General features: G+C 38.1%; 1 protein-coding gene across 1 annotated transcript; it reads right to left on the bottom strand.

The window, feature by feature from the left end:
• Positions 1-141: 141 nt before the first annotated feature.
• On the bottom strand, positions 142-22,598 carry cunh10orf90 (chromosome unknown C10orf90 homolog). The gene is made up of 8 exons (XM_055042474.1): positions 22,295-22,598; positions 21,493-22,195; positions 19,080-19,143; positions 9,714-9,799; positions 5,815-7,120; positions 3,178-3,327; positions 1,832-2,009; positions 142-391 (listed from the first exon to the last, which is right to left on the bottom strand). The coding sequence occupies exons 2-7, from the start codon at positions 22,030-22,032 to the stop codon at positions 1,855-1,857; spliced, it is 2,301 nt and encodes a 766-aa protein (XP_054898449.1). The 5' UTR covers positions 22,033-22,195; positions 22,295-22,598; the 3' UTR covers positions 142-391; positions 1,832-1,854.
• Between the last annotated feature and the right edge of the window lie 1,181 nt (positions 22,599-23,779).

Genomic DNA, 23,779 nt, shown 5'->3' on the forward strand with positions numbered 1-23,779 from the left:
CCTCAGAAATGTTTGTGCAATAAAAAAATTTAAATTCTGTAGTGTTTGTTGTGGTTGTAAGCATCTGTTAATCTTTATGTAACTTACTGTTAGACAAGCTTGTCAGGTTAGGATGATTAAAACAATAAGACAAAGAACCCAGAAAGGCGAAAAAAATTTATTCAGAACAGCCCAAGAACAACCCATGAAGGATACTGTGAGGAGATCTCACTGACATGGGCTCAGGCCCTCACATGCAAAGGGAGCAGCGCGAAAGATAAGAAAAAGTCTGCGGACGAGGATGGCATCAGTCAGCCTGTCGGGGGAAGAGATGGAGCTGCCACTCGTCTCTTAGATCTGAACTCCACGTCTCTCTGGGAAATACCTCCATCTGTGAGTCTGGAAAGGTTATCTGGAAGCACATTCACAAACACACAAGATCACACACAACGTTGATTGCATTGTAGCGCCGACAAAAGGCATTCAATCACCAGAGATTGACTGCTTTCCTGCTGTTCTGAGCACAGAACAGCAGGAAAATGTCAGGATTCTCAGAGAAAAACATCTTGTTTTAAACCAAGACATGTAATCTATTTTGTCTGCTTGTTTCTTATGAAACATCTTTACCTTTGCATACAACTGCTACAACTGCACCCCAGCTGTAGTTTTCTGTTCTAGCCAAAAGAGGGCAGACAGAGAAATAAAGAAACCATTGTTCACTGTGAAGCTGGGAACTATGAGAGCACATTTGGAGGTCACTTTAAACTGAGTCTTTCTGATCAATCTGTTATTGGTTTTATTGTGCACGCAATAAATAATTGCATAAACTATAAGACACTTGTTTAGATCTGGCTAGTGGAGTTTTGCTTTATTTGGACTCAGGGTACTCTTGCTGAATCATGTTATAAGGTATGCCTGAGGTATTTTTTTTTCCACAAAAATTGGGAAATTCGTAATATATTGATCTGTACTAGAGTTTCAGAGATGTCCTGATGATTCAGTTGGGCTCACTTTGTTCACTTTGTGACTGCAAAGTTTGCTCTCGGGGTTCTAAATTTCGAGGAAATTCATGAGCTGAAGGGAGTCTAAAGTTAGAAATATTTTCTGTGATGCCAAAATTTCTCAGATAGGAGATTTATCTTTTATTCACATTTGTGGTAAAATTCTGTGACTCAGTTTTGCACCTTCAGGGTAATTTAAGCATTGAATAATTTCACAAAAAAAAAAAAGCTTTTTCATTTCCAGGATGAAGGCATAATGAACATTTAGTCAATAATTTCTTGACTATGTAAATAAGCTGAAAAAAAAGTCACTAATCTTCATAATTATGGTTTTATGTCGTACAAGAGAGTTTGAGTTAGTAGCAAATGCATGTCTAGCAGAACAATAAAACAATAGTCTGGAACCCCACAAAAACATGCTGTCTTCAGAAACATGTTATGTAAATACATTTTGAAAAAACACAAAAAGGTCATTTTGGCAATTGATGCAATCTAAGCTAGTAGTTAAGCGGGAAGGAAAGCAAAGAGTCTATGGGGATAAAAGGACAAAATTCTTTGAACATTCGTAAGCAGTTTTTGTGTTGTGTAGATGTTTTTGGAAAGAATCTAAAAATTCTTCATGTGAAACATATACAATTACAGTACAACCTCCCAACATTCTGCATCATTAAAAATAACTGTATCGTTTTGAGCCCTAGAGGAGAAGACTGGTTGGCAGCCATTCTGTCAGCTCTTTGTTCTAAATCTGCAAAAGGGTGATTAGCGATGTGGCAAATGGCCACCGCAGCTGCACAGGGACAATGGACAGCAGAGTGGTTTAAAGAGGTGATGCTTTGCTATTGGGACCTCACCATTCATGGAGGTAGACCCCGTGCTACTGTGGGCCCTCATCTGCCTGAGCTGATCCCTTCTCCACTCCAGCTTCCCCACTTTCGACCTCTTCCTCCTCTCCTGCACCTTCCGTTTCAGCGTTTGCACTCTTTCCTGGGAGCGGCTGATGAATACTGGTCTGCACCTTTGCAGCGCTCCCTGCCAAATACACAAACACATTGCTCTCTTTGACAAATCAGTTAGGCCGTCTCTTGAATTGCATTTGAAGTTCTTATTAAGTGTTTTTCTTCAATTAAAAAAAAATATATTTTGTATTATGTGTATCATTGTTTTCTTCTGTGCATGTGACACAGACTCCTCTGCATTCATAATAGTAGAATAAGATTCTTCTAAATTTAATATTAAAATCCATTTGTTCGTTTGTCTTTGTAATGGACCAATGTGAATTAGCTTTGGTGGTACAAACGCAATCTGACAGATATCCATTTTCTAAAAAGCAGAAGAGCAAGCAAACATTCCACTCAGTCAGTGGAAGCACTTGTATTAAATATCTACTGGCCTAAACTTGCTTGCTTGCTATAACTACAACCAGAGCAATAATTAAAACATTCTAAACAACTGGAAGTTTGACAAACATGACCGGACAAGAATCCAGGATTATTTTCCAACAATACAAATCAGGAGGATGGTAAGAGGTGTCAAATAAAATCTCGAAGGCTCTCTCTTAGCAAAATATTCATTAATTTTAAGGGTTTCCAAAGAATTTTATCACCAAACAGTTCAATTGGTGTGACAGATGAACATCTAGGCTAAAGGTTCTAAATGTTTAAAGGCTCCACTTTTTGAAGGCTTCTGAATAAAAAAATCTGTGTTTAACAGATAATAACATATGCTTTTGTTTTTTTTATTTAACTGATTAAGCGACCTCTGACCTCACCTGAAGGGAGGGACTTTCAGTTGACCCGTCATGATCTGGTATCAGTGAAATAAATTCAGCATGAAACCGCTTGTGATGCCAGGCTTCGCTTTTCTTAGAATTTCTATATTTTTTCTCATCCATCACTTCTGAGAAAGAAGGAGGGAAAGAAAACAAAATCAAATAGTTTTGTGTTTCATTTACACCTTGCTAAGCTTCGCATGCCTGAGCGCAGTGTAGGGTTGCTCAACAGCTCCCCAGGCCTGAAGCAACATATTACTCCTTGGTACTCTGGGTAAGTGTCAGGAATATCTCTATGCGAGTAAACTGATTCAATCAAGCACAGTGTTGAACCTGCAACTTTTTCAGCTGGATATTTTCATGAGGTGAGAAACGAAGAGCATTAAAAATCTTAGTGTCATGGCTAGTGACAGAGTTGTGTAATAATACCAGCGTTTCCCCGGGGAGAATCCGTGGAGGCCCTCTCTGAATCGCCACTTGTTTTCTTCTTACTGAGCTGCCTCTGGAGTTTGATGTTCGCTATAATCGCGGCCGCATTGAGGGCGAGCACTTCCTCTTGAGACTGATGGGAGTCAGGATCTGAAAAGCAGGAGGCCTTTGATGTAACCAAACCGTGAGTAAAAACAGCAACAGTGGTTGTTACTGGGTTCTGCACACAACAGGCTGATTTTGATATCATTTTAATATCCCTCTTCATTCTGCGGCGGACTGAATCAAACATGGAATTTAAATCATGCTGCCTCTGGCCTTATAATTAATTGTCGACACTCTTAATGAATGTGATTAGAGGATAATTAATAATTTCATGCAGTGAAAAGAGATAATGAATGAAGAGGCGCACTAGAACAGAAGAAAACTCCCTCCACACATTGCTTTGTTCACTTAAATATACAATTTCCTCTGGGTAATTGTTTTGGCAACTTCAAGCAATCAATTAGTGTTTGTGAAATATGCAAAGTTTGTTCTAATGTTGGACATTTTGCCATAATTAAGTCACAAATTGAGATTTGTTTGATAAACAATTCACTTGAGAGTAACAGAGAAATCCGAAGGATCCAGAACACCTACTTTTCTCTCATTTCAATATTATAAAGATATCTCTTTTCAGATGCATGTTTTATTTATTAAAGGAATAATGAATGAAAAAAATAACCCATTTTAAAAAGTAAAAACTGTCTCCTAAGATCTTTGGAAGTGAACATTTGAGATCACTGACAGTGCTTTTTTTTAACTATTGAAAACACTTCTTTCCACTTTGCCTTGCAGAATTATTTTAGTTCAGCCACAAGTGGCTGAACTCTCAAATGTGTTGAGACTAGTCAAAGTCTATGGCTAGACTTTGACTAGGCCACTGCCAGTTTTCCAGCAGCGTTGCCAATCTAACACTCCTGGTTTACGTTGGATCAGTGTCCCATCACTGTGCATAAGCAAGTATCTGACCTGTTTTACCCAAATTTACATCGATACCACAGACAAGAATCCCATGGACTTCCCAGGCACCATTTCAAACCTCTCACATCCTCATTTTGATCTGCAAGATCACTTTTCCTTCCTTCAGCAGCCAGTTGACAACCAGCTTACAAAGAAGCATCAAGCCATCAATAAAATATGTTAGGTGTGGGCAGAGGCTGGCTCAGCATCAGTAACATCACCTTAGAGACGTAAAAAGGGGTCAAAATGTGGGGCCTCTTTCTCCTGATTCTCTCTGGCAAGTGATACAAAAAATCTAAGCCTTTCCACCTGTCAGAGCTCTGAATTCATTCTCCACCACAGAAATGTTATTATGTTTATATTGATCTTATTCCAAATAATTGCTAACGTGAACGCCGATCTGGATAGACACTGAATATAAATAAATAATTTCTTAATGAATAAATATTACAAAGTGAGACTGGATTTTGTGATTTAACACAATGACAAAATTAACCTGAATGTCTATTAAGATTTAATGGAGGTCTTGTGAAGTGCAAGGATAAATTTCATGAGTCTTATATGCATTTAAATTCAGCCCTCTTTACTATCATACCCCTAAAAGTATTGCTCACTCACTAGCTTGTGAGAAGTAGAAGAAGAAGAATTAATCATTTTTTGATCCCTCATCCGGATATGAAAATAAGGCAAAGCTGCAAAAACCCACAGCTCAGGTTAGACAAGCTGCTGACAGCACATTCACCTTCACCTTTACAGTACAATTATAACCATAAACGTATAAATGAGCAAATTTTAGATTTTTCTCACATTTTTATGCACTAATATGTGTTGGCCTGTCAAAGTCTTTCTCAAACTCTGGGCAGTTCCTAGTGGTCCACAAGCCACTGCATGGATATTAGTTCATATAGTGGGACCTGCACAGTTAGCTTACCGAAGAATTGTGTTTAAAAACAATAACGAAAAAGTGTCTTAAAACAAGGTCACTCAAAAGAAAAACTGAAGATACCAGTGGAAAGAAAACAATGCCAGAACTTCTTGATTGGAGGAAGCCAAGTCATGCACTCTGCGTGTGTGTGTGGGTGGGTGTGCGTGGGTGTGCGTGTGTGTGTGTGTGTGTGTCGAAGTGATGGATTGGTAACTTGTCCACCTTTTGCCCAGTGACTGCTGGAGATAGGCAACAACCCCCATTATTGTACAACAATAAGCATTTCTAGACGATGGATGGATGGGTGTTTAGAAGTGAAAATAGGGCTGGAATAATTTTTTCATTCAAAAAAATTTAAATGTATAGGAATAAATAAGGTAGAATTGAGGGCTGATGAGCAGGATTTTTTTTTTCAGTTTTCCATAGCTGTCAGTTGTTATTCAGGCATATACCTGGCAAGAGAGTTAGTTGCTCTCACTGCAACAGATGAAGGGAGATTTTTTTTTATAACAATCTCATAATCAACAAGACATCAAAGCTGAGGGACTATACACATGGAGAGTAATATCTTGAAGCTACAAGGCATAAACTGTAAAAAAAAAAAAGGACGTGCATATTTAGACACTGCAATTCTTTTAAAATATAGATCAAAGACAGATGGAGCCTATAAGTTGACAGGAACACTGTCAAAGCGGGACAGAGAAACCTACCCGGGGCCTTGATGAGAGTGAGACTTGGGGAGGCTCTGCGTGTTGCATCCACTGTCAGTGGCAGTCTTTCTTTCTCATTTCTGTTTGGGGTGAGCGTGTCAGCTGCCATGGGCCGACCTGCTTCCTTCGCTGCTTTTCCAGAACTGGTGAAAAGGCGGTCGAAGTTAACGTGATTGATAGAGGTGTCCTGTGGACGACCGGAGCTCTGCTTCCAGTCAGGCGATTGTGAAACACCTTCCTTGCTCTGCTTAGAGTGTTCAGTCAAACTGTCGTAGCAGCTCTGTGGTCTTTGCGGCCTCTCAGATCTTTGTCCGGCAGCCCTTGGTCGAGGCTCCAAAGGAGGGGATGCAATGGCAGGGGGATTACTAAGAAAAAGATTCAGTGTAGATCTGTGTAGGGTTTCATTTTTCTGTCCATCTGAAGGGAATGTGCTTGGGACAGTTGCACTTGGCGAAGAATTCAAATGATAAGCAGATACTTTACTGTTTTCCAAATGGCTTTCTTGGCTGGGTGTGCTCTTATTCTCATACAGTCCTTCAGTGTAGCTGTGTCTGTACTCTGGATTCCTGGGTGTTATTTTGCCTGGACTGTAACTCTCCTTATGCTCTGTCACTTTAATGATTGTGGCCTTTCTTCGCCGAACCACAGTGTCCAAAGCATTGCCAGAGGGTACGGTTCCCGGTTGGCTGCTGTCCGGAGCAGAGCTTGATATAACTCTCTGCTCTGTCACTTTCACTATAGTAGCTTTCCTCTTCATTCTTACCTGCTGGGAGTTTGGGTCCATTGGCTCACACTCTGGTGGGAGAGGAGAATGAGACTTTCTGGATCGGGACCCGGGCAAGCTGGCTGATCTGCTCACTTTTCTGGAGGAGATGGTGATGGAAGAGATGCCTGCTTTGTTCTGAGGGATGAGGGTGGTCGCAGCTGAACTTGTCTGTATGTGTGAAGATTCTGAGCTGTTGTTTGTCCCATAAAAGACAGTGGCCTTTAGAGGCTGAATGCTGCTTGTTCTTTGCAGAGCAGTATGGTGCCTTTGTGTGTTCGTTGTATTTGACCCTTGCAGCAAACTGTGATGACCAGTTGGATCAGCAGAAGCTGTGCAATGCAGAGGTGAATGCTTAGTGGGTTCTGTGATTGTTTTTGTCATCAGAAATGATTTCTTTTGGGGTTCTAATTCAAACCCCCTGGTGAGTTCATTGGAATGACTTCCTCCCGAAGGACCTGATGCTCTGTTGGGCCTCCAGCCTGTCCTCAGAGCGTTCCAGCTGGGAAGTCGGTTTACTGCAGAGTGCTGTTTTTCAGCCGCCTGTGGATGAAATAAGATCACAGTGCCTTGTAAACGTATGCACATACCATCAAATTATGTAACATTTTGTCACATCACAGCCATAAATTTAAATGTATTTAGCAACATCTTTTGTGGTAGACCAACACAAAGTAGTGAATTATTCTGAAGTGGAAGGAAATTATCCAAGATTTCTAAATAGTTTTACATAAAATAAAATAGTAATAGGTGGATTGCATTTTAATTCAGTTGCTTCAAGGTAGTAATTTGAAGAATCCTCTTTCATTGCTTTTTCTGCACTGAATGTTTTGGGGTAAGTCTGTACTTGCTTTGAACAACTATAATTTTGACCTAGTCGCCTTTGGAAAAGGCACCCAAATCAATATTGGTCTCATCTAGGGAGGCTTTTTCATGCTGTGTGTGTACATGGCTCGTGCACACAGTTGTCATGTCAAACTGCAGACAGCACTTCTTTTGGTTTTCTTTGAACAATGGCTTTCTCTTCATCAAAATTCAGATTTGTGGATTGCAGGACAGATTCTCCATCTTGAGATGTGGATCTCTCCTGCTCCTTTAAAGGTTTAAACACACCCAAGACCTCTATGGGTCCTATTCTGATTAATGCTCTCCTTGCCTGATCTGTCAAGTTTGGACAACAGCCATCTCTTGATAGGTTTGCCACGACATGAGCTCTGGAAAAATGTTTACTTTGTGGTTTGCACATGACAAATTGTGGAAAAATGTAGAAGGATAACATAGCAACACTGCTACAACATGTTAATAATGTTGCCATTGAACACCAAAATGAAATGGATTCAGTTTAGCACTTTGATATAAAGGGCAAAATATCTTTCTTTCCAATATCAAATATTGAAAACATGACATGTTTTCAGCTGTGAATTTCAGCTGCAGGTCAGCTGTTTTGTTTGTTCTGGTGTCAGGCGACCCACCGCATGCTTGACACAGTGACTGCCCCAGCAGCAATGGAAGGAGCTGTAGCTAAAGCAGGCGCACAGCGTGACTTATCCGTCACTGAATGCCAATGAAACTCTTTTCACAACAGCAACTCAGTGGCAAAAAGTAAAGATTTCTATCTCTAGGCGTGAGTATTTTGATGTTTTTTATAGCACTTAAAGAAACACTGATATGTCCTTGTAGAAATATTTCTGATATTGACATTCTTAACACACATGGTGTTAAACTATTCATCACTTCAAATAGGCTGAATTTTCCATCCTGATGATTTTTAGGAAACTTTGGAAAGTGGAAGGTTGCAGGAAGAACTAGTTAAATTGTAAAGTCTGTGTCTGCAGTGCTTCAGGACCACCGAATAGGCTGAGGTTCGAGGCGGAGGAGTTATGGAAATATTCATGATGACAGTCATTGAGGAAGCACCAGAGGTGTGAGGTCAGGTTGGAGGAGAAAACTCTTTATTACATTGCATCAAGCAGGTTGAATTCTAGGGAGAAAATGCAGAAGCGTCTCATTTTGCAGTGTGCAAATTAAGTTTCTGACCCACAGCTACTGTGAATGTTGACTTTATACCTCTAAAGCAGCAGTAGCTTTTCCTCTGCAGAGTCATTTACCAGGTTTACTGACCACAGGCAGGGAGTTACACCTTGCACTTAGATTAGATCTTCCCAGATACTGTTTTACCTAATACGCCTCCAGATGGAGGGACATCCTCTGATCGAACAGGCTATGCTGGACATACAGAGGCTAGAAACCCTCAGAAGGAGTTCACAGCTCTATGATGTACAGTTTATGTTCACATTTACATACACTCAGCACTGGTATGAACATCACATCTCACAGATGTTTCCTGTTTTAGGTCAGTTAGGCTTATACTGAAAATATTTCTGTTAGCTGAAAGAAAAATTAATGACACAGGGATTTTATTTTGTTCCGGATCAGAATACGTTTTGTATACTAAATACAAAAGTCATACATTTTGTTAGCAGAACTGCTTGTTAAACTGTAACACATTAGTTTTATTATTCGGTGTTATTTCACAAGCTCTTTGCAATAGTTAGCTGTAATTCTGGCACATTCGTCTTGATGGAATGGGTGTGACGGGTCCAGTTTGCCGCCTGCCTTGACAACGCTTTTTATTGCATGTCTAGCTCCATGTTGCGCAGGTCAAAATAGAATAAATCAACAATAAAAATAGTTTTGCAAATATTTTTATTGAAAAGGAGGAAGATTTTTGTTGCTTGGGAATGGATGGTTGGAATCTGGTGATTTTGGCCAGAATGGTAATAAGTTTACACAAATTACTTTAAGAAATGGTTTATAAGGTAAGTTTTTTTATATTTTAATTCATAATTGCTGATTAATAGAAGGTCAAATAGCAGAAGGTCAGTTCTTGAAAAATTATAAATCATTGCTTAAAGAAAATTTAAGCTTTGTGTCTGAGTGTCCTATCAAACCAGCATGGAATCAATCTATGTTTGGAAATACTGACATAGGCAAGAAAAATCCAGCTTTAACCTTTAGCTTAAACACATCAACTTTCTCACCAACTTTTGCAAATCCTTTGATTATCACTCCTATGTTCAACTTTTAAAAGTTTATATAAAGCCAGCTGTTAGTTTCATAAATGAGGAAAGATTACCTCGTTAACAGAAGTGCCTCTATCTGTTGTCCTCCTTGTCTTCACACCCGGTGCACTGGGACTGGTGTGACTTCTCTCCACCTCTGCTGTATCAAGGCAAAACAAGTGCATTACACGCAAGCCAGGATGTCTTTTTCAACGTAGCATGTACAAACACAAACACACACAAACACACGCACGCCCACACACACACACATCAAGCAATTCTCTACTGACTGTAAGGAAATGTTGACACTGTCAAAAATTCACACAGGCACAGAAAAAAAAAAAGTCTGGCACCACCCTGGAGTCACTTTCCTGCTTCCTCAAAGGGATGACTGCATTGGTGTGACTGATACCCAATTGTGGCCCTTTCAGCTTGCCTGGCTGTGTTTCCACCTGCTGCCGTTACCATGGGAGAACCCTGGGTCATTGCGTGGTTAATCTGCAGTGATTTCTATTTTAAGAGAGGAAATTATAGACGAGCCAAAATTTACAGCATTTTGTTGGACAACTGCACCTGGAGATTAAATGACCCGGGCACGTGTATTTTTTTATTACTTAAAAATGTTCCTTCACTAATTTATTAATTGTTCCTGCTCTCTCTTGTTCACTAACTGTAATTAAATTATGGGGATTTTTTTTTTCAATCAGCATCTGACATTAACATCTCAGGAGACCATAAAGACTGAAGGACACGTGGCAAATACTCTTTAAGAGCCCTATAGTCAGCTTTTTATAGTCATCAACCTGATTTTTCACGTCCTTTCTCATATTGTAGTGAGAAAATTCAAACACAAAATGCTTCATATTCAAGCTTAACATTTAATAAGTCCTCATCAGCATTAGGTAATTTCATATTTTCTAAATGGGATTTATAACAAGGGATTCTGCCACATAAAGACAGTAAGATATAAATACAAAAGGAGAGATTTTTGAAATCCAAAATTTTGCCGGTTTTCTTTTTAGTAACATTTACATCTTTTTTGTATATTTTATTTTCAGATGTATCCTTAACAATGCCCTACTGACAACTGGTCAAATTCAGCTGGGGCTGTCAGTACTACCTTTATTAGTCTTAAAATTAATTTTGTGTGGCTGTAGCATAATTTCATGCTGAAAATTTCGGGGGAAAATATTTGATACAATATGAACATTTTCAGATACAAACTTTCATATTCATTGTACTTTAAGTTGATTGAAGTATCTAAATTGTTTGATTAGCAATTCTGTTTCTCTAGGGAAATAACTTTTAACATTTTAACACAAGTCATCATTTTCTGACCTATGTTATTTCTCTACCACTTTATTTCAGTTTGTGAACGTAGCCTTTAATAAGAAATGCTTACATTATCATATGTATTAATGTGTGTTAAAACTACTGCACTGTCTAACGCAGCTCCTTGGTGCTGTGTAGATAGATTGCTTTGATTTTTGCTGGCGGCCCGAGTCTTGTCAGGATAATCTATGTGTAAACAAGGAAGAAGTTGAAAGATCAAGCTTCAGATCAAACATGGTGAGCGCAGCGCTGCTGTGTTCAAAGACGAACAACTCTCCTTCTCCGATCAGTCTGGATCTCCATTTATCTTCCTGATTCCCACCTCAATCCCCATCCAACCTCTTTTTTGTTAGCTCTATAGTCCTGTTTAGATTCAATTTACTTTGCCTACAGTGCTGTCTGAGTACTGTGGGACAAGAGTCAGGACAGATTATTGTCTTGTTGATTTAGAGAGTGACAACTGATGATTTGGACAGCACCACTTAAGGAAAGTTATGAGAAGCAAGCTGTTTGCCTGCCAAGCAAGTCATAAAATTTTCATGAAATAAGGTAGAAATAGGACCTAATTACTGGCTGGGGGGGCGAAAGAGAGGTGCAAAAATGCTTACTTTTCATAAAAACAGACAGCCATCTGCAATACACCTAGTTAGACAGTAATATAAGTAATGAGTTGAGGGCTTTGTGTTTTATTTCCTTCCTCCTCTGTCTCCTTTCATCAAACTCAGCCATGACGCATGTTAATACCAATTGTGAACATGTCATAGGAATTCCTCCTCTCACTGTTAATCAATCAGATTTTTGTTTTAATTATGTTGGAAGATATGACACTAAAAGACAACAATTTGTCTGTAATGCCATAAGCATTCAACGCTGCACTGTAAAAAAAATTCTGTTGTTTTTACAGAAAAAATCTGGCAGCTGTGGTTGCCAGAATAATTTTGTAGAAAACACAGTGAACATGTAAACTGTTTTTTTACAGACCAAACAGTAATTACAACAGTGTTAAATTGTGAAATAAACAGATTTCCCATAGTTTTATACAAATTTGAACTGTGATTTGAAAGGTTTATTTTGGTAATAAGACAGTTTTATCAAGTAATTTTAACCAACTTTTTCTGATGAATTATCATTATAATGCTGTTATTTTACACTTTTTTTCCAGTAAGATTTACCCATTTTTTGTTTGTTGTACAAAAAAAGTTCATTTAGTCCTACTGATAATTACCTTTGAATAACAGATTATAACTCTAAAAATGTCAATTTAAAACATTTTATTAATACTTTCTGAAAAACTGAAATTTGCTTTAATTTTTTTTGTAATAATTCTATTTTTAAATATTTATAAGCATCAAATTTCAACCAACATTTCCCAAAACACAAGGAAGCCCAGTATAAATTGTATCTATGATAATCTTAAAAAAATAAACATACACTTACATGCCTTTGAAATATTTATTTTTAATGAAGTTCTCATTTGTCTTTTTCTGAACATCATGAAGCACATGAAACAAATGCACCTGCTGAATACATATAAATTTCTTCAACCTTTTTAACTTATCAGAAACAGTATGAGAGCCAACTTTCACACCCTTTTTTTGGAGAGGGGCTTGAAGATTATAACATACAATAAATTTCTATTTCCAGTATACATTTTAATAATAATGTTTGTTTGCTTCAATTTTTTTCTTTTTTAAGCAATTCTATTTCCAAATATCTATGAATAATCAAATTTCAACAAACATTTACCAGTTAAATGGAAAAAAACAAGGAAGCCCAATATAAACTATATCAATAATGATAATTCTAAATTTTTTTAGAAACAAACATTTTAATTGAAAACATATTTACAATGAAATTCTCATTTCTGCTTTCTGACATGGTGCAAAATTCAGCCACTGAACAAATATAAATATGTCTTTTCAACTTTTTTAACTTCAGAAGGCACGGTGTGATGCAACATACATTTAGAAATCTATTCAGCTCTGTTAAGATTAAACACCGCCTTGAGAACTCACTGACTTTAGTCCTTTCTCAAACATCACGCCACTCATGATCTGAAAGTTCCTGGATCAAGGTGAGTACACGGGGTTCACACGCAGTCTGGTTTACGGGTTTCTTCCACCTTACTGCCCTTGTCTGGGTTGATTGAGAAGAAACACCTTACGATAAAGAGGACAAACAGAAAACTACATCAAAATGTGCTTCACAATCAAACATTTTATTCAAGACATAAAAGTTGTCAAAAGTCAAATTTAACTCCCTACAATTTAAAAAAAAACAAAACAAAGCTCATACCTCTGCAGAAACTCCAGTGTAGACGCCAGCCCCGATGGATAATGTATGTTAAAACAATAATAGCTCCCAAACATCATGCAGAGGGCAGAAATAAAACAGGAGATGTTGTTGTTTCCAATCTGTTGATCCACACTCAGCATGAATCGTTTAGCATGGAAGCAGGATTGACCTAAGGAGAAAGAACAAATAAATTTAGACTCCTGATACAACAAAACAATGACATTCATATGAAAAATAACAAATTAAGTAAAAAGTACAAAAAAAAAAATATTAGTATAGTAAAAGCATAAGAAAATAATTGGAAAAAAACAAAACAATATTAAACAAAATGCCAGATGGACAAAAGCGCAAAGAAAGGGGACAAGACAAGAAAAAAGAAAACAAGTTAAAGAAACTGGAAAAACAAAAATGAACTCACCACACACAATGATAGTGGGAGTCAAGGAGACGTTCTCCATCTGTACTTCTTCAGCCAGGCATGTGTCCTCCACACAGAAGATTGCTTCTTCATTTTCATTGAAGTAGCAGAGAAGTAGGAGCATCATCTCTTTAACATCTTCAGAGTAACCGTCCAGTTCTCCCCTTAACATCTTCAACTTTGTCTGAGCCTGGAAAAACCTTTTGTTTTTGTTCACACAAACAGTGTTCATGTAGTTCAGCAGTCTTTTTCCCTTCATATCAATGTTCCTCATGAAGGTTTCCTTCAATCCAAGTCCAGTAAGTTCCTTGTAGTGTACAGCCATCCCAATGTCATGAAATAAAACAGGCCAGGCTTCCAAGACATCTTGAATACTTTTCCCCTGGTTAATATCTTTGCGCTGTGAGTAGAAAGTTGTCCTCAGTAATTCTTTCATCTCCTCAGGCCTCCTTCTGCAGAGACATCATCTTGAGCTTGTCCTTCTTCTGTTGCTGACTTTCAGCAGTTTCTCCAAGAGGAAGGAATTTTCATTCCTTTACACCCATAGTCTTCTCTTTTGCGCTTTTTTAGGCATTGTAGATCGCTTCGCATTGTCAATTCGATATTGAAGTTGTTTGACGAGTGAATGATAGCCAGGGCCAATGACATCTCATCGATAACGTCTTGTAGAGATTTTGGATATTTTGCCACCACTTCTTTGCAACCTCTGTAGAACCCTTTTACCCAAGTAAGAACTTTTTCGCATCATTTCAGACACCACAATCCTGACCATCTCCTTCCTCATTTTTGGACTTGGGCGTTTACCTCTCTCTAATGCCTGCATCAGTTCTTCTGAGAACTTTTCCCATGGTATCTCAAAGGTGGCCACCCAGTCTGCTGCAGATGTCTGGTTGCTGCTGGAGGAGTTTGATGACACACTTAGCGGGGACGAAGACTGCTGTGATGGGGAGTATCTGGTGATGCATTACTTGAGGACCCTGGTTTCAGGGGTCCGGCCTTCAAAAACACAAAACAACCAATAAGTTATCAAAACTGAATAAGAATATCGGTGTTTAATGGTTGACTTTTGCTTTCTTTGTACTTACATCTTAATTTCCAAGCAGCAAGTGCCTTTCTGGCTGAATGTTCTCAACAATGAAACTGGATTCATACGTTTCTACTCCAATTGACTGTAAAGTCTCCTCGGAATGTCTTTTGAAGCCTCTGCAAGTTCGGGCAACACTTCATTGATAGCACTGCGTAAAAATTTGCTCAGCCATTTCTGGAATAAAATCAGACAAAATAATGGTAAAAAAACAAGATCACCATAATATAACATGTATTCAACTATGTACAAATTAAAGAGACTCATACTTAGTGTCAAACAAAATGTTGTGCCTGATTCACACTTTTTATTCATGTACATCCTTAAATTTTTAGTCAAACTTCTTTCCCTGTTTTTTCTTAATTATTTTTGTTCACATCAACATATCTGTTTTAAGTGGACTTCCATGATGGTATATGAAGACATTTTTATTTTGAAAACACACTGTGTTTCAGAGGAACAACTTGTTGTCCATTTACCTGATAACAGGTCAAAGGGTAAAAGTCAACCAAGTCATTTATGTTAATACACAAAATGCTTGAAGTCTGTTTTGTCACTGAATACAGATGGTAATCAGGATGATAGACAGCTGTTTGTACATCCATAACAATACACATCAGTTTCATTTTGAATCAGAATTAAAACCAGCTCTCCAAACTCCATATACTCATCATTCTTTGAAACCAAGAAATGCCCCTTTTTATAAACTGTTCCCTTATATTGTATCTCTGTGGAAATACTTGTGTCTTTTTCAGAAAATCCCAGGTCTTTTACTGCGTGTTTTATTTCATCACTGTAGAGGCTTGAGTAAAAAACACAACTGTCAGCAGCTTGACCAGCAGAGCTGATTGCATCTGGTGTCTTTCTGATAGTGTCAAGCATATGTTTTTAAAATTTTTCAAATGCCTTGCACATCTTTTAAAGTAGACATGTTTACTCTCAAAACGCATTGTCCACAACCTAATCAAAGGTCCAAATTTCAAAATTAGGGCTGGATAGTGCCGCAAAAAATGATGTTTTGGTTTAAGTGAAGTTTCAGGAAATAAAGATTTTCTTGATTCCAAATATTCTTGGATTATTATTTCAAGAAAGGCAACCTGTGGCAAGAAATTTGTTGTGCACAAATCAAATCCACAATGTCTTTGAGCTGGAGCATTGTCTGCCAAACATTATCTTGTGGATTTTGTATCACCAAAATCACTGGCAACAATCTCAGCAAGTTCCAGTTTGAACAGCTTGACCTGAAAGCCTGATTGCCTCAGAGTTGACAGGGCACGGCTTTGTGAGAGCATCTGATCCTTTGTACTTGAATTGCTTGATTCTACGGTTGAACTGGGAATATGTAAACCATTTCCTTGTTTTAACGAAATATTTCAAGTACAGTGCAAGATCATAGGATACGACACCCTCAAATAAGTCATGGCCTAAGCAAGGTGGAAGACCAGGTTGGCAAACATGAAAAGACTTTAGTGAGTTGAAGTCAGAGTTTACCTTGACACCTTTGTTGTCTTGAATGCTTCCAATCTCTCGATGATGCACTGCCAAATTGTAAGCTGCAGGGGTTCGCTGTGGACCACAAGCATTTGGATCATTAAGAAAGTCTTTTCTTGTGATTTCACAGTACCTACAAAAGTACTGAGAAGTACTAAAGTTTTCAGTAAACCCACCAATGCTGTGTGATCCTAAATTGTCACCAGCAATACAGAACAGTGCTCCTTTGACTGTTTCTTCACCTGCAATAATGCCATGTTCCTCTAAATCTCTCAAATCCATGAGAAGTTCAGAGCAAACCTTTGCAGTTCCAAACTGTTTTAAATCGTTCTCGAAACACAATGAAACTAGAGACATGTGATCAGTGCTTGACCGCACATGAGCAGGTAAGTTAGCCACAGATAGATAAATAGCGACAACTTTGTGTTTTCTTCTTCGCTGAACCAAGGGGGTTAACAATTTCAAAGGCATCTTGGTAGAGAATAAGCTTCAGGCACCAGGATTTTCAATGAAGAACTGGTTGCACTTGAAGTTTTGGCCATCACTTATGTCACAGAAAACATCCGGGTGTGAGTCATTGGACTGTTCCAACACTGAATTCCCATAAGTCTGATTCTAAAAGTGCACTTAGTGTCTGTTTAATGGGTATGTAGTAAGAAAATCTCTGGGTCATGTTTTCATCACTTCCTAAAGATATTTGCTTTGGTTCTGTGTATTTGAACATTTTTTGAAAGTCTGAGTTCTTGAATATGTTGTTCTCAGTGGCCCATGATGACAAACAGAAAATAAATCAGAATCTCTTACACAATCACAGATTTTAGCAACAGCATCATCTACAAGACACATGTCATCTTTAAAAGCGACTTTAGTTTAGTTAAAGTGTAATCCATTCCCAGCTCATGCACATTTTGCATCTCTCAACGATGTTCTGTATCGTGGAAGCTGGAAGAAGCAGCTGTCCTTGAAGTTTCAGGTAGAAAAGACCCAAGTTTCTGAGATAATCCTTGTTGAAATTTGGAGATAATTTGTGACTTTCATTAGTCAGAGCATCATTAAAGCTCTCAGAAGGCCCATCGTTTTCTGATACTAACGATCTTATTTGTAGTTTCCTTGTACAAAACATCAATGTCATCCACAAAAATATCTCTATGTTTACGGGACATATGAGCTGTGTGAATGATGATTTGACGCTGAAAACTTTTTTGCAGGCTTTTACTGGACATGCTACAGGCCGCCCCTCCATTATATGCTCCTTCAAATGAGCAACGAATTCTTTCACAGTTTGGCTTTGGTGCCCACACAATGAAATGGTGCATTTCAATTTAGCAACAATGGCTTTAGCTGATTTGGGTGTGAAGCCACATTGTGAACTCGGTAAAAAATGAGTTTTAAACGCTGCATATGTACAAAATGTCCGCTTACATTCTGTGCCGAGGCATTTGAATACACGACTGGGCTCGTTTCTGTGCACTCTGCAATGCAACACATAGCCCCTCAATGATTCTAGTGTTTTACAGCAAAACGTACATGTAATCATGTTTAAACAATTTCAACCTATCTAACAAGTTACACATGTTGCAGGTGTAGCAAAAATTATTCTACTGCATATTGTTCCAAGAAGCAATATGACGCCTAAAAAACAACAACAACAAAAAAAAAAAACACAAATTACCGTGGCTTTTACGTTAGAAGAAATAAAGCTTAACTTACATTTGCTGAAAGCTGACGAGGTCCAAACAGCGTTCTTTTCTTTGTCAAGGTTTGAGCACAATTCAGCTTCTTCTGAGATGAGAACCGTTGGACGAACTTTTCAAAACAGCTTTCAGGCGCCAGGTAAGCGAACCAATTAGAGAGCAGGTAAGCGAACCAATTAGAGAGCAGAACAGACCGGAACTTGAGCACAAAGCGGTGATCTCTGTCTTTCTTGCAGTAGCCGAACTTTGAGCTTATAATGGCAACGGTGAAGGTAAAAAATCCAGTGTTAGCAAAAATAATAAATAAAAATAAAATACATGTACCAATAAGCAAGTACATGAATTCTTTTTTGATTCAGGTGTTTCCTCCACGTTAGTCGTGAAATATGAAGAAATTATCCAATCAAAATTGACAAATAATAAGTAAATGAATTAAAGAGGAAATGACAATCTAAAGAAGTGGGAAAACACAAGTGAATAGATAAATAGTGAACAAAATTGGAAGTAAATAATGTGGAATCATAATTACTTAATTCCACATTAATTTCCAAATCTATTAATTTATTCATTTATTTTATTGTCCATCTGGAGTTGGGTCACAGGGGCAACAGCTTAAACAAGGAAGCCAAACTTACTTCTCCCTAGCAAAAAAAAGCTAAGCTAGCTTCCAATTCATTTGGATTTAATCATCACGAATGTAAATGTTAGTTTTACACTGCTGAAATGTAAGAATGTTGTGAAGGATACAACTTTTTTCATTAACAATAAAAAATGTGTATTTTCTACAACTAAATACAATATTATTTACAATTTTCTATTTTAAAATGTACAATAATTTTCGGTTCTACATTATACAATATCATACTGGTAAATGAACAAAATATTATTGTGTTTTTCTTTACAAAATTTTTCTGTCATGATTTCACAGATTTTTACTGTTGATTTTACAGACTTTTTTTACAGTGTGTTGCCCGTATTCTTATTACCAGAAAAACAGGCAAACCAGGGTGGTACAAATTTTCCTGACATGTCACAAAAAGTCGACTACATCAGTTTGGCCACTTTAGTATCGAATACTAGTAAAAAACTCAGAATCCTGTAATGATCCAGATAAATGCATGCATACCTTTAAAACAATGTGTATCATCATTCTTTTGAAATGCTGGAGTGATGGGCTGTTTCAGTTTCACCTAAGGGCAAAAAAAGAGAAGTTTGTATTGAGTTAATATTGGAATAAAAATGGTCTTCACAGATAGATTTAAAGGTTTAAAAAGAAGACTTTTGTACAACAATCGATTATGACTGTATGTAACATTTGCTGGTTGACTGGGCAATCGGAAGAAAAGGGATTCGTTTTGCACATCAGTTCAATCAAACCCCCCATATAGCACTGCAAATTATTGATTGTAGAGACATATTACACGTTAACTGGATAATGCTGTGCTCTCATTGATTCAACTTTGTACATTTACTCACGTCCTCTCTGGGAGCTAAACTCAATCTTTGCCTTTTCAGCTCCAAATTAGTCGTAAAGCTTTTGAGAAAGCGTTGAGATCCTGCCGAGTCGGCTGTTTTCAAAGGATGCCTGAGCTCTTCCATCTCCCTGAGTAACTCAGACTCTATAGTACAAATGGCCCTACTACACTCTGCCTGGTCTCAACCAGGCAGAGCTCATGTTGCGAAGGCCATCACCTTTGCAACATGAGCTTATGCTGCTTCACAAATATTACAAAATCAGAGCAACGCAACCTAAAGAGATGTCTTGTTACAGGTCTGGGTTAAACAAGCTCCAAATCTTTACAAAATGCTTTTTTTTCCAACAAAGGGAATATCCTCAAAGGTACAAAAGTTGTTCAATGAAGTCTTTGATAATGATATTCTAAGTCATCCTAATCAATAGTTATCCAAACTAATAGAGTAGAGAAAATCAAAGGATACAACTGAAACAGATGCAGTAAGATGGAAAAATCTATATTTTTTAAATCATTTTTCCATTGCTTCCACTTTGTGTTATATATTATCTAAGGTTTTGGAACTGTCTTTCCCTGAAGACATAATCAAAGCTGTTAGCTGGAATTCAGACCATCCACACTAAGAGACCCATGAAATCCATCCATCCATCCATCCATCCATCCATCCATCCATCCATCCATCCATCCATCCATCCATCCATCCATCCATTCATCCATTCATTCATTCATTCATTCATTCATTTTCTGTACACTCTTGTCCCTAATGGGGCTGGGAGGGGTCCTGATGCCTATCTCCAGCGAAGGTTTCGGGGGAGAGACCTGGACAGGTCACCAGTCTGTCGCAACACATGAAATTACCATTCTAAATTCAATTCAGTTTTAAAATAATTTATTTGTCCCAATGGAGAAATTAATTTTTGTCAAAACTGGTTTCATTCAAGTATTTTCAAAGAGCCACTGTGGATGGTGATTGATAAGGCAATAAGCCTTATTCATAGCTCCATGTGTTTGCTCTAATTTTCCATGTCTCTAAAATTTAAAGATAAAAAGGGAGAAAAACATTAAATAAAGAGTCCAGTTCAGCTGCTGTTGGGAGCTCAACTGGTTCTTTTGGCCATTTTGTATCTTCCAGCCTTCCTTCTTGTGTCTTTACAATCCATATTATTTTATTTCAGCTCATTTCTCTTTAAATGGCTCCTTTAAGGCTTCTGTAAAATACAGCTCATTATCAGAGACTAACATTTACAACAAAGACTTTTGATGGGTGGAAATGGAAATTTCCACCCATCAGTGAAAAAAAATACACTGTCAAGTATGATGGATAATCTATGGTGCTGTCAGTCTGTTTCTCTTCCAAAGGCCTTGAAAATGTTGCTAAAGTGGACACTATTCTGAATTCTTTGAAACGTCGAAATATTTCAAATACAATTCTGCATATTCTGTATTTCTTTGTTCAAAACATGGCAAGCTAATGTGGCCAAGTTTATATCTGTTATTCTTGATATTTGGTTTCATTTGACCACAATATTTCCTTCTGAGCCTTCTCTGTTATTCTACATATTGATGATCATTTTATATTTCTTACATTTCCAAATAGTCACATCAGTCCAAGTTAATGTTTGTTCTCACCAAGCGTCTTGCTCATTTACATAGTTTTGTAGCCTGGAGGAGATCTGTTATATGTTTCCCCCTGGTGTCCTGTGACAGCATTTCAGTCTTTCTCACAGTGATGGAAAATTGGCATTGAGGAAACTTGACATATAACATGCAAAATACATGATGGGCTGGAATCAGGAGGATCTGAATTTATGCACCTGTTTGACCAATATAATCTGTGTCCCATATGAGTAAATATTTTTTTTAAATCATCGAAGTAAATTTTATACATATAATGTGTTTTTTTTTTGTTTTGATTTTTGTTGGTTGATCATTTGTCTTTTACCAATAAAATAAAACTAACAACCCTTTTCTCAAGAAGCTTAAACAATTCAGAAAATGTTAGAGAAAACTAGAAGGATAGTTTGCTTGATTTAACCCACTATTAGTGACAGGTTTTGTCTATCTTACTTGGCCACCTGATGCTTCCAACTGCTGGTTTACTCTTCTCTGGATTGGCAACCAACCAATTTTGACTGGAGCAAGATAACTGAGCTGAGCTTGTTCCTTTGATGGTGACTGCACAATGTGAGCTTTCTCCCAGCCTCCCTTGCTCTCTGGAGTGGGAAACCACACAGTTTGGAGGGACTCCTGGCTGCTAGGGGAGCTCCCACATGAAGACGAGGCTGCGCTGAAGGAAGAAAAGCCCATTTGACTCCATGCTCTTCTTGGTGTCTGTCCCTCGAGAACAGGCATGGATGAAGTCCGATCATCCAATGATGTATTGTGAATTGGTGATTGCCCTTTGCTCTGCATTGTCTTGAGGTGCTCCAGCCAGAAGTCCAGCTGGCGCCCCTCAATGGCACTCTGCGGCCGAGGCGAAGGGGAAAAGAGAGACCTTCGAGGTAAAGACTCTTCTCCGGATGTAAAGCTCTCCCAGTAGGACTCGTCTCCTGACCTTCTCCAGCCCACAGCCCTCCTTGGGTGGGCAGCTGGCCTGCGGAGAGTCATCTCTTGGAATCTCAAGTAACCCCTGTCAGGTCTTGAATTTCAACCAGTAAATTAAGCCCTTTTACATAGAATCCATTTGTGAGTTTAGATATTTAGACACACTCTTGAAGGCATCCAAGTCATCCTTAGCAAGAATTAGCAATGGGTCATCTTTCCTGTTGATCTGTTGTGATAAGACATAAGACATTTCAGGTTACTACTGTATACCACTGACTATACCGACAATTCCCTGGGTCGATAAGATCATGTCTCTAAAACTCACCAAATTCATCCCGTTTTTTCTCTTCACTCCAACTCTTCTCAGTCCAAAGCTCTTGGGAAGCAAACACTGTCTGTCTTGGTATAAAGTAGGTGCTGGTGGGTCCTGTCTCCAGTCAGGCATGTAGCAATGTGAGGGATGCTTTGGCAAACAAAAGAGTTACTGAGCACAACAGCTGAACAGCCGATAAAACAGGAAAAAGAGAAAGACACAGAGGGATGGGCTTGCTGGAGGAGAAGAAAAAACACTTGTTGATTCAATGCATGCTCATCTAAAGGACGACAGTCATCAATGTTCAAATTAGGATACAATTTTTAAAAATAAAAACCTATTCAGTACACTGAACACTGAGGTGTTGTCACAGACCAAGGCGTATTTCTAATTAGTAGATTATCTGTGTTATTCCATGGCTTGTTTTCTGCTTCACTTTTCATCTCTGGTGAATTCCCATCTTCTTTCTTCCCTGTCTGTCTGTGATCTCGTGGTCAGTGTCTGATGATAAGCGTTGCCACCCTCAAGCCTCCATTTGAGCCGTGTGACTCCAGCAAGACCGGCTTAAAATGGGCCAGTGTCTACTTAGATAAGCAACTGTGACCCACATGATGTCCCATGTGACATATGGAGGCAAAAGAATTTGGTCCAGCCAATGTTTGTTTATTTAATTTCTTCACAATAAATAGAGAATTTCCATGGGCTCATTAAAAAGATGCAATTATTTTCCTGAGAGCTTTTGAAAAGAAACCAAGTACCAATAAAGAAGCAAAAGTTAACCAAAACATCATTTGAATCTTCAAAAAAGATTGTTTTAAATCATTTTTATTCAACCAAGATGTTAAATTAAATCTGTTTTTGTCAACATTTAATAAAATAAGGCTTGCTAGAACATATTTACATTCTCCTCAAGAACACAAAAAAATGGCATTCAGGAATTATTTTAATGATCTATTTTTGGTGATGAGCTAGAAGTATTTGAGATAAGAAGGCCTCCTTATCATCACTCTGAATTTTTTGCATCCTCAAGAGATATTCTAACAGATTCAAGATGAGACTAAAAGGTTAGAATAAACATTTATCACTTTAAAACATTACTTAAAACCTTAAATTCACAGGGACATAAATAATTAATGTCTTAGCTGTTTGTCATTCCCTTCACCTGTCAGTGTTAATGATGTTATGCCTCATCAGAGTAATTTTGAGAGTAGTAACGCCCTCTACTGGAAAAAGTCCAACACAGCAAGTGAGGGTGTGAAGGTCATGCAGCTGAGAGACTTCAACGAAGCACCGGATGAACCCAGTAGGGTTATCCATTCTGCAAACCAGATGAATAAAGATGAATGAATTCCAATTTGTGGACCAGGTGCATCTTTCTTAAGGTTTGTTTAGCAAATCACAGGAGCGAAATCCCTTATTGACTCAGGAGATAACAGGCTCGCTTGGATTCCTCTACTCTGTCAGTTTCACAACGGAAGAGTCAGATATTGGTGTGTG

Source organism: Poeciliopsis prolifica, unplaced genomic scaffold, assembly GCF_027474105.1.
Source record: "Poeciliopsis prolifica strain line A6 unplaced genomic scaffold, Auburn_PproV2 SCAFFOLD018, whole genome shotgun sequence".
NCBI lineage: Eukaryota > Metazoa > Chordata > Actinopteri > Cyprinodontiformes > Poeciliidae > Poeciliopsis > Poeciliopsis prolifica.

Coding starts and splice junctions, on each gene's coding strand:
- cunh10orf90 (XM_055042474.1), bottom strand. CDS start 22,032: ATGACTCTCCGCAGGCCAGCTGCCCACCCAAGGAGGGCTGTGGGCTGG. Junction 9,800..19,079: donor TGATACACATTGTTTTAAAG/GTATGCATGCAT, acceptor GCCTTGATACAG/CAGAGGTGGAGAGAAGTCAC. Junction 3,328..5,814: donor CACTCTCATCAAGGCCCCGG/GTAGGTTTCTCT, acceptor CCTGCTTTTCAG/ATCCTGACTCCCATCAGTCT.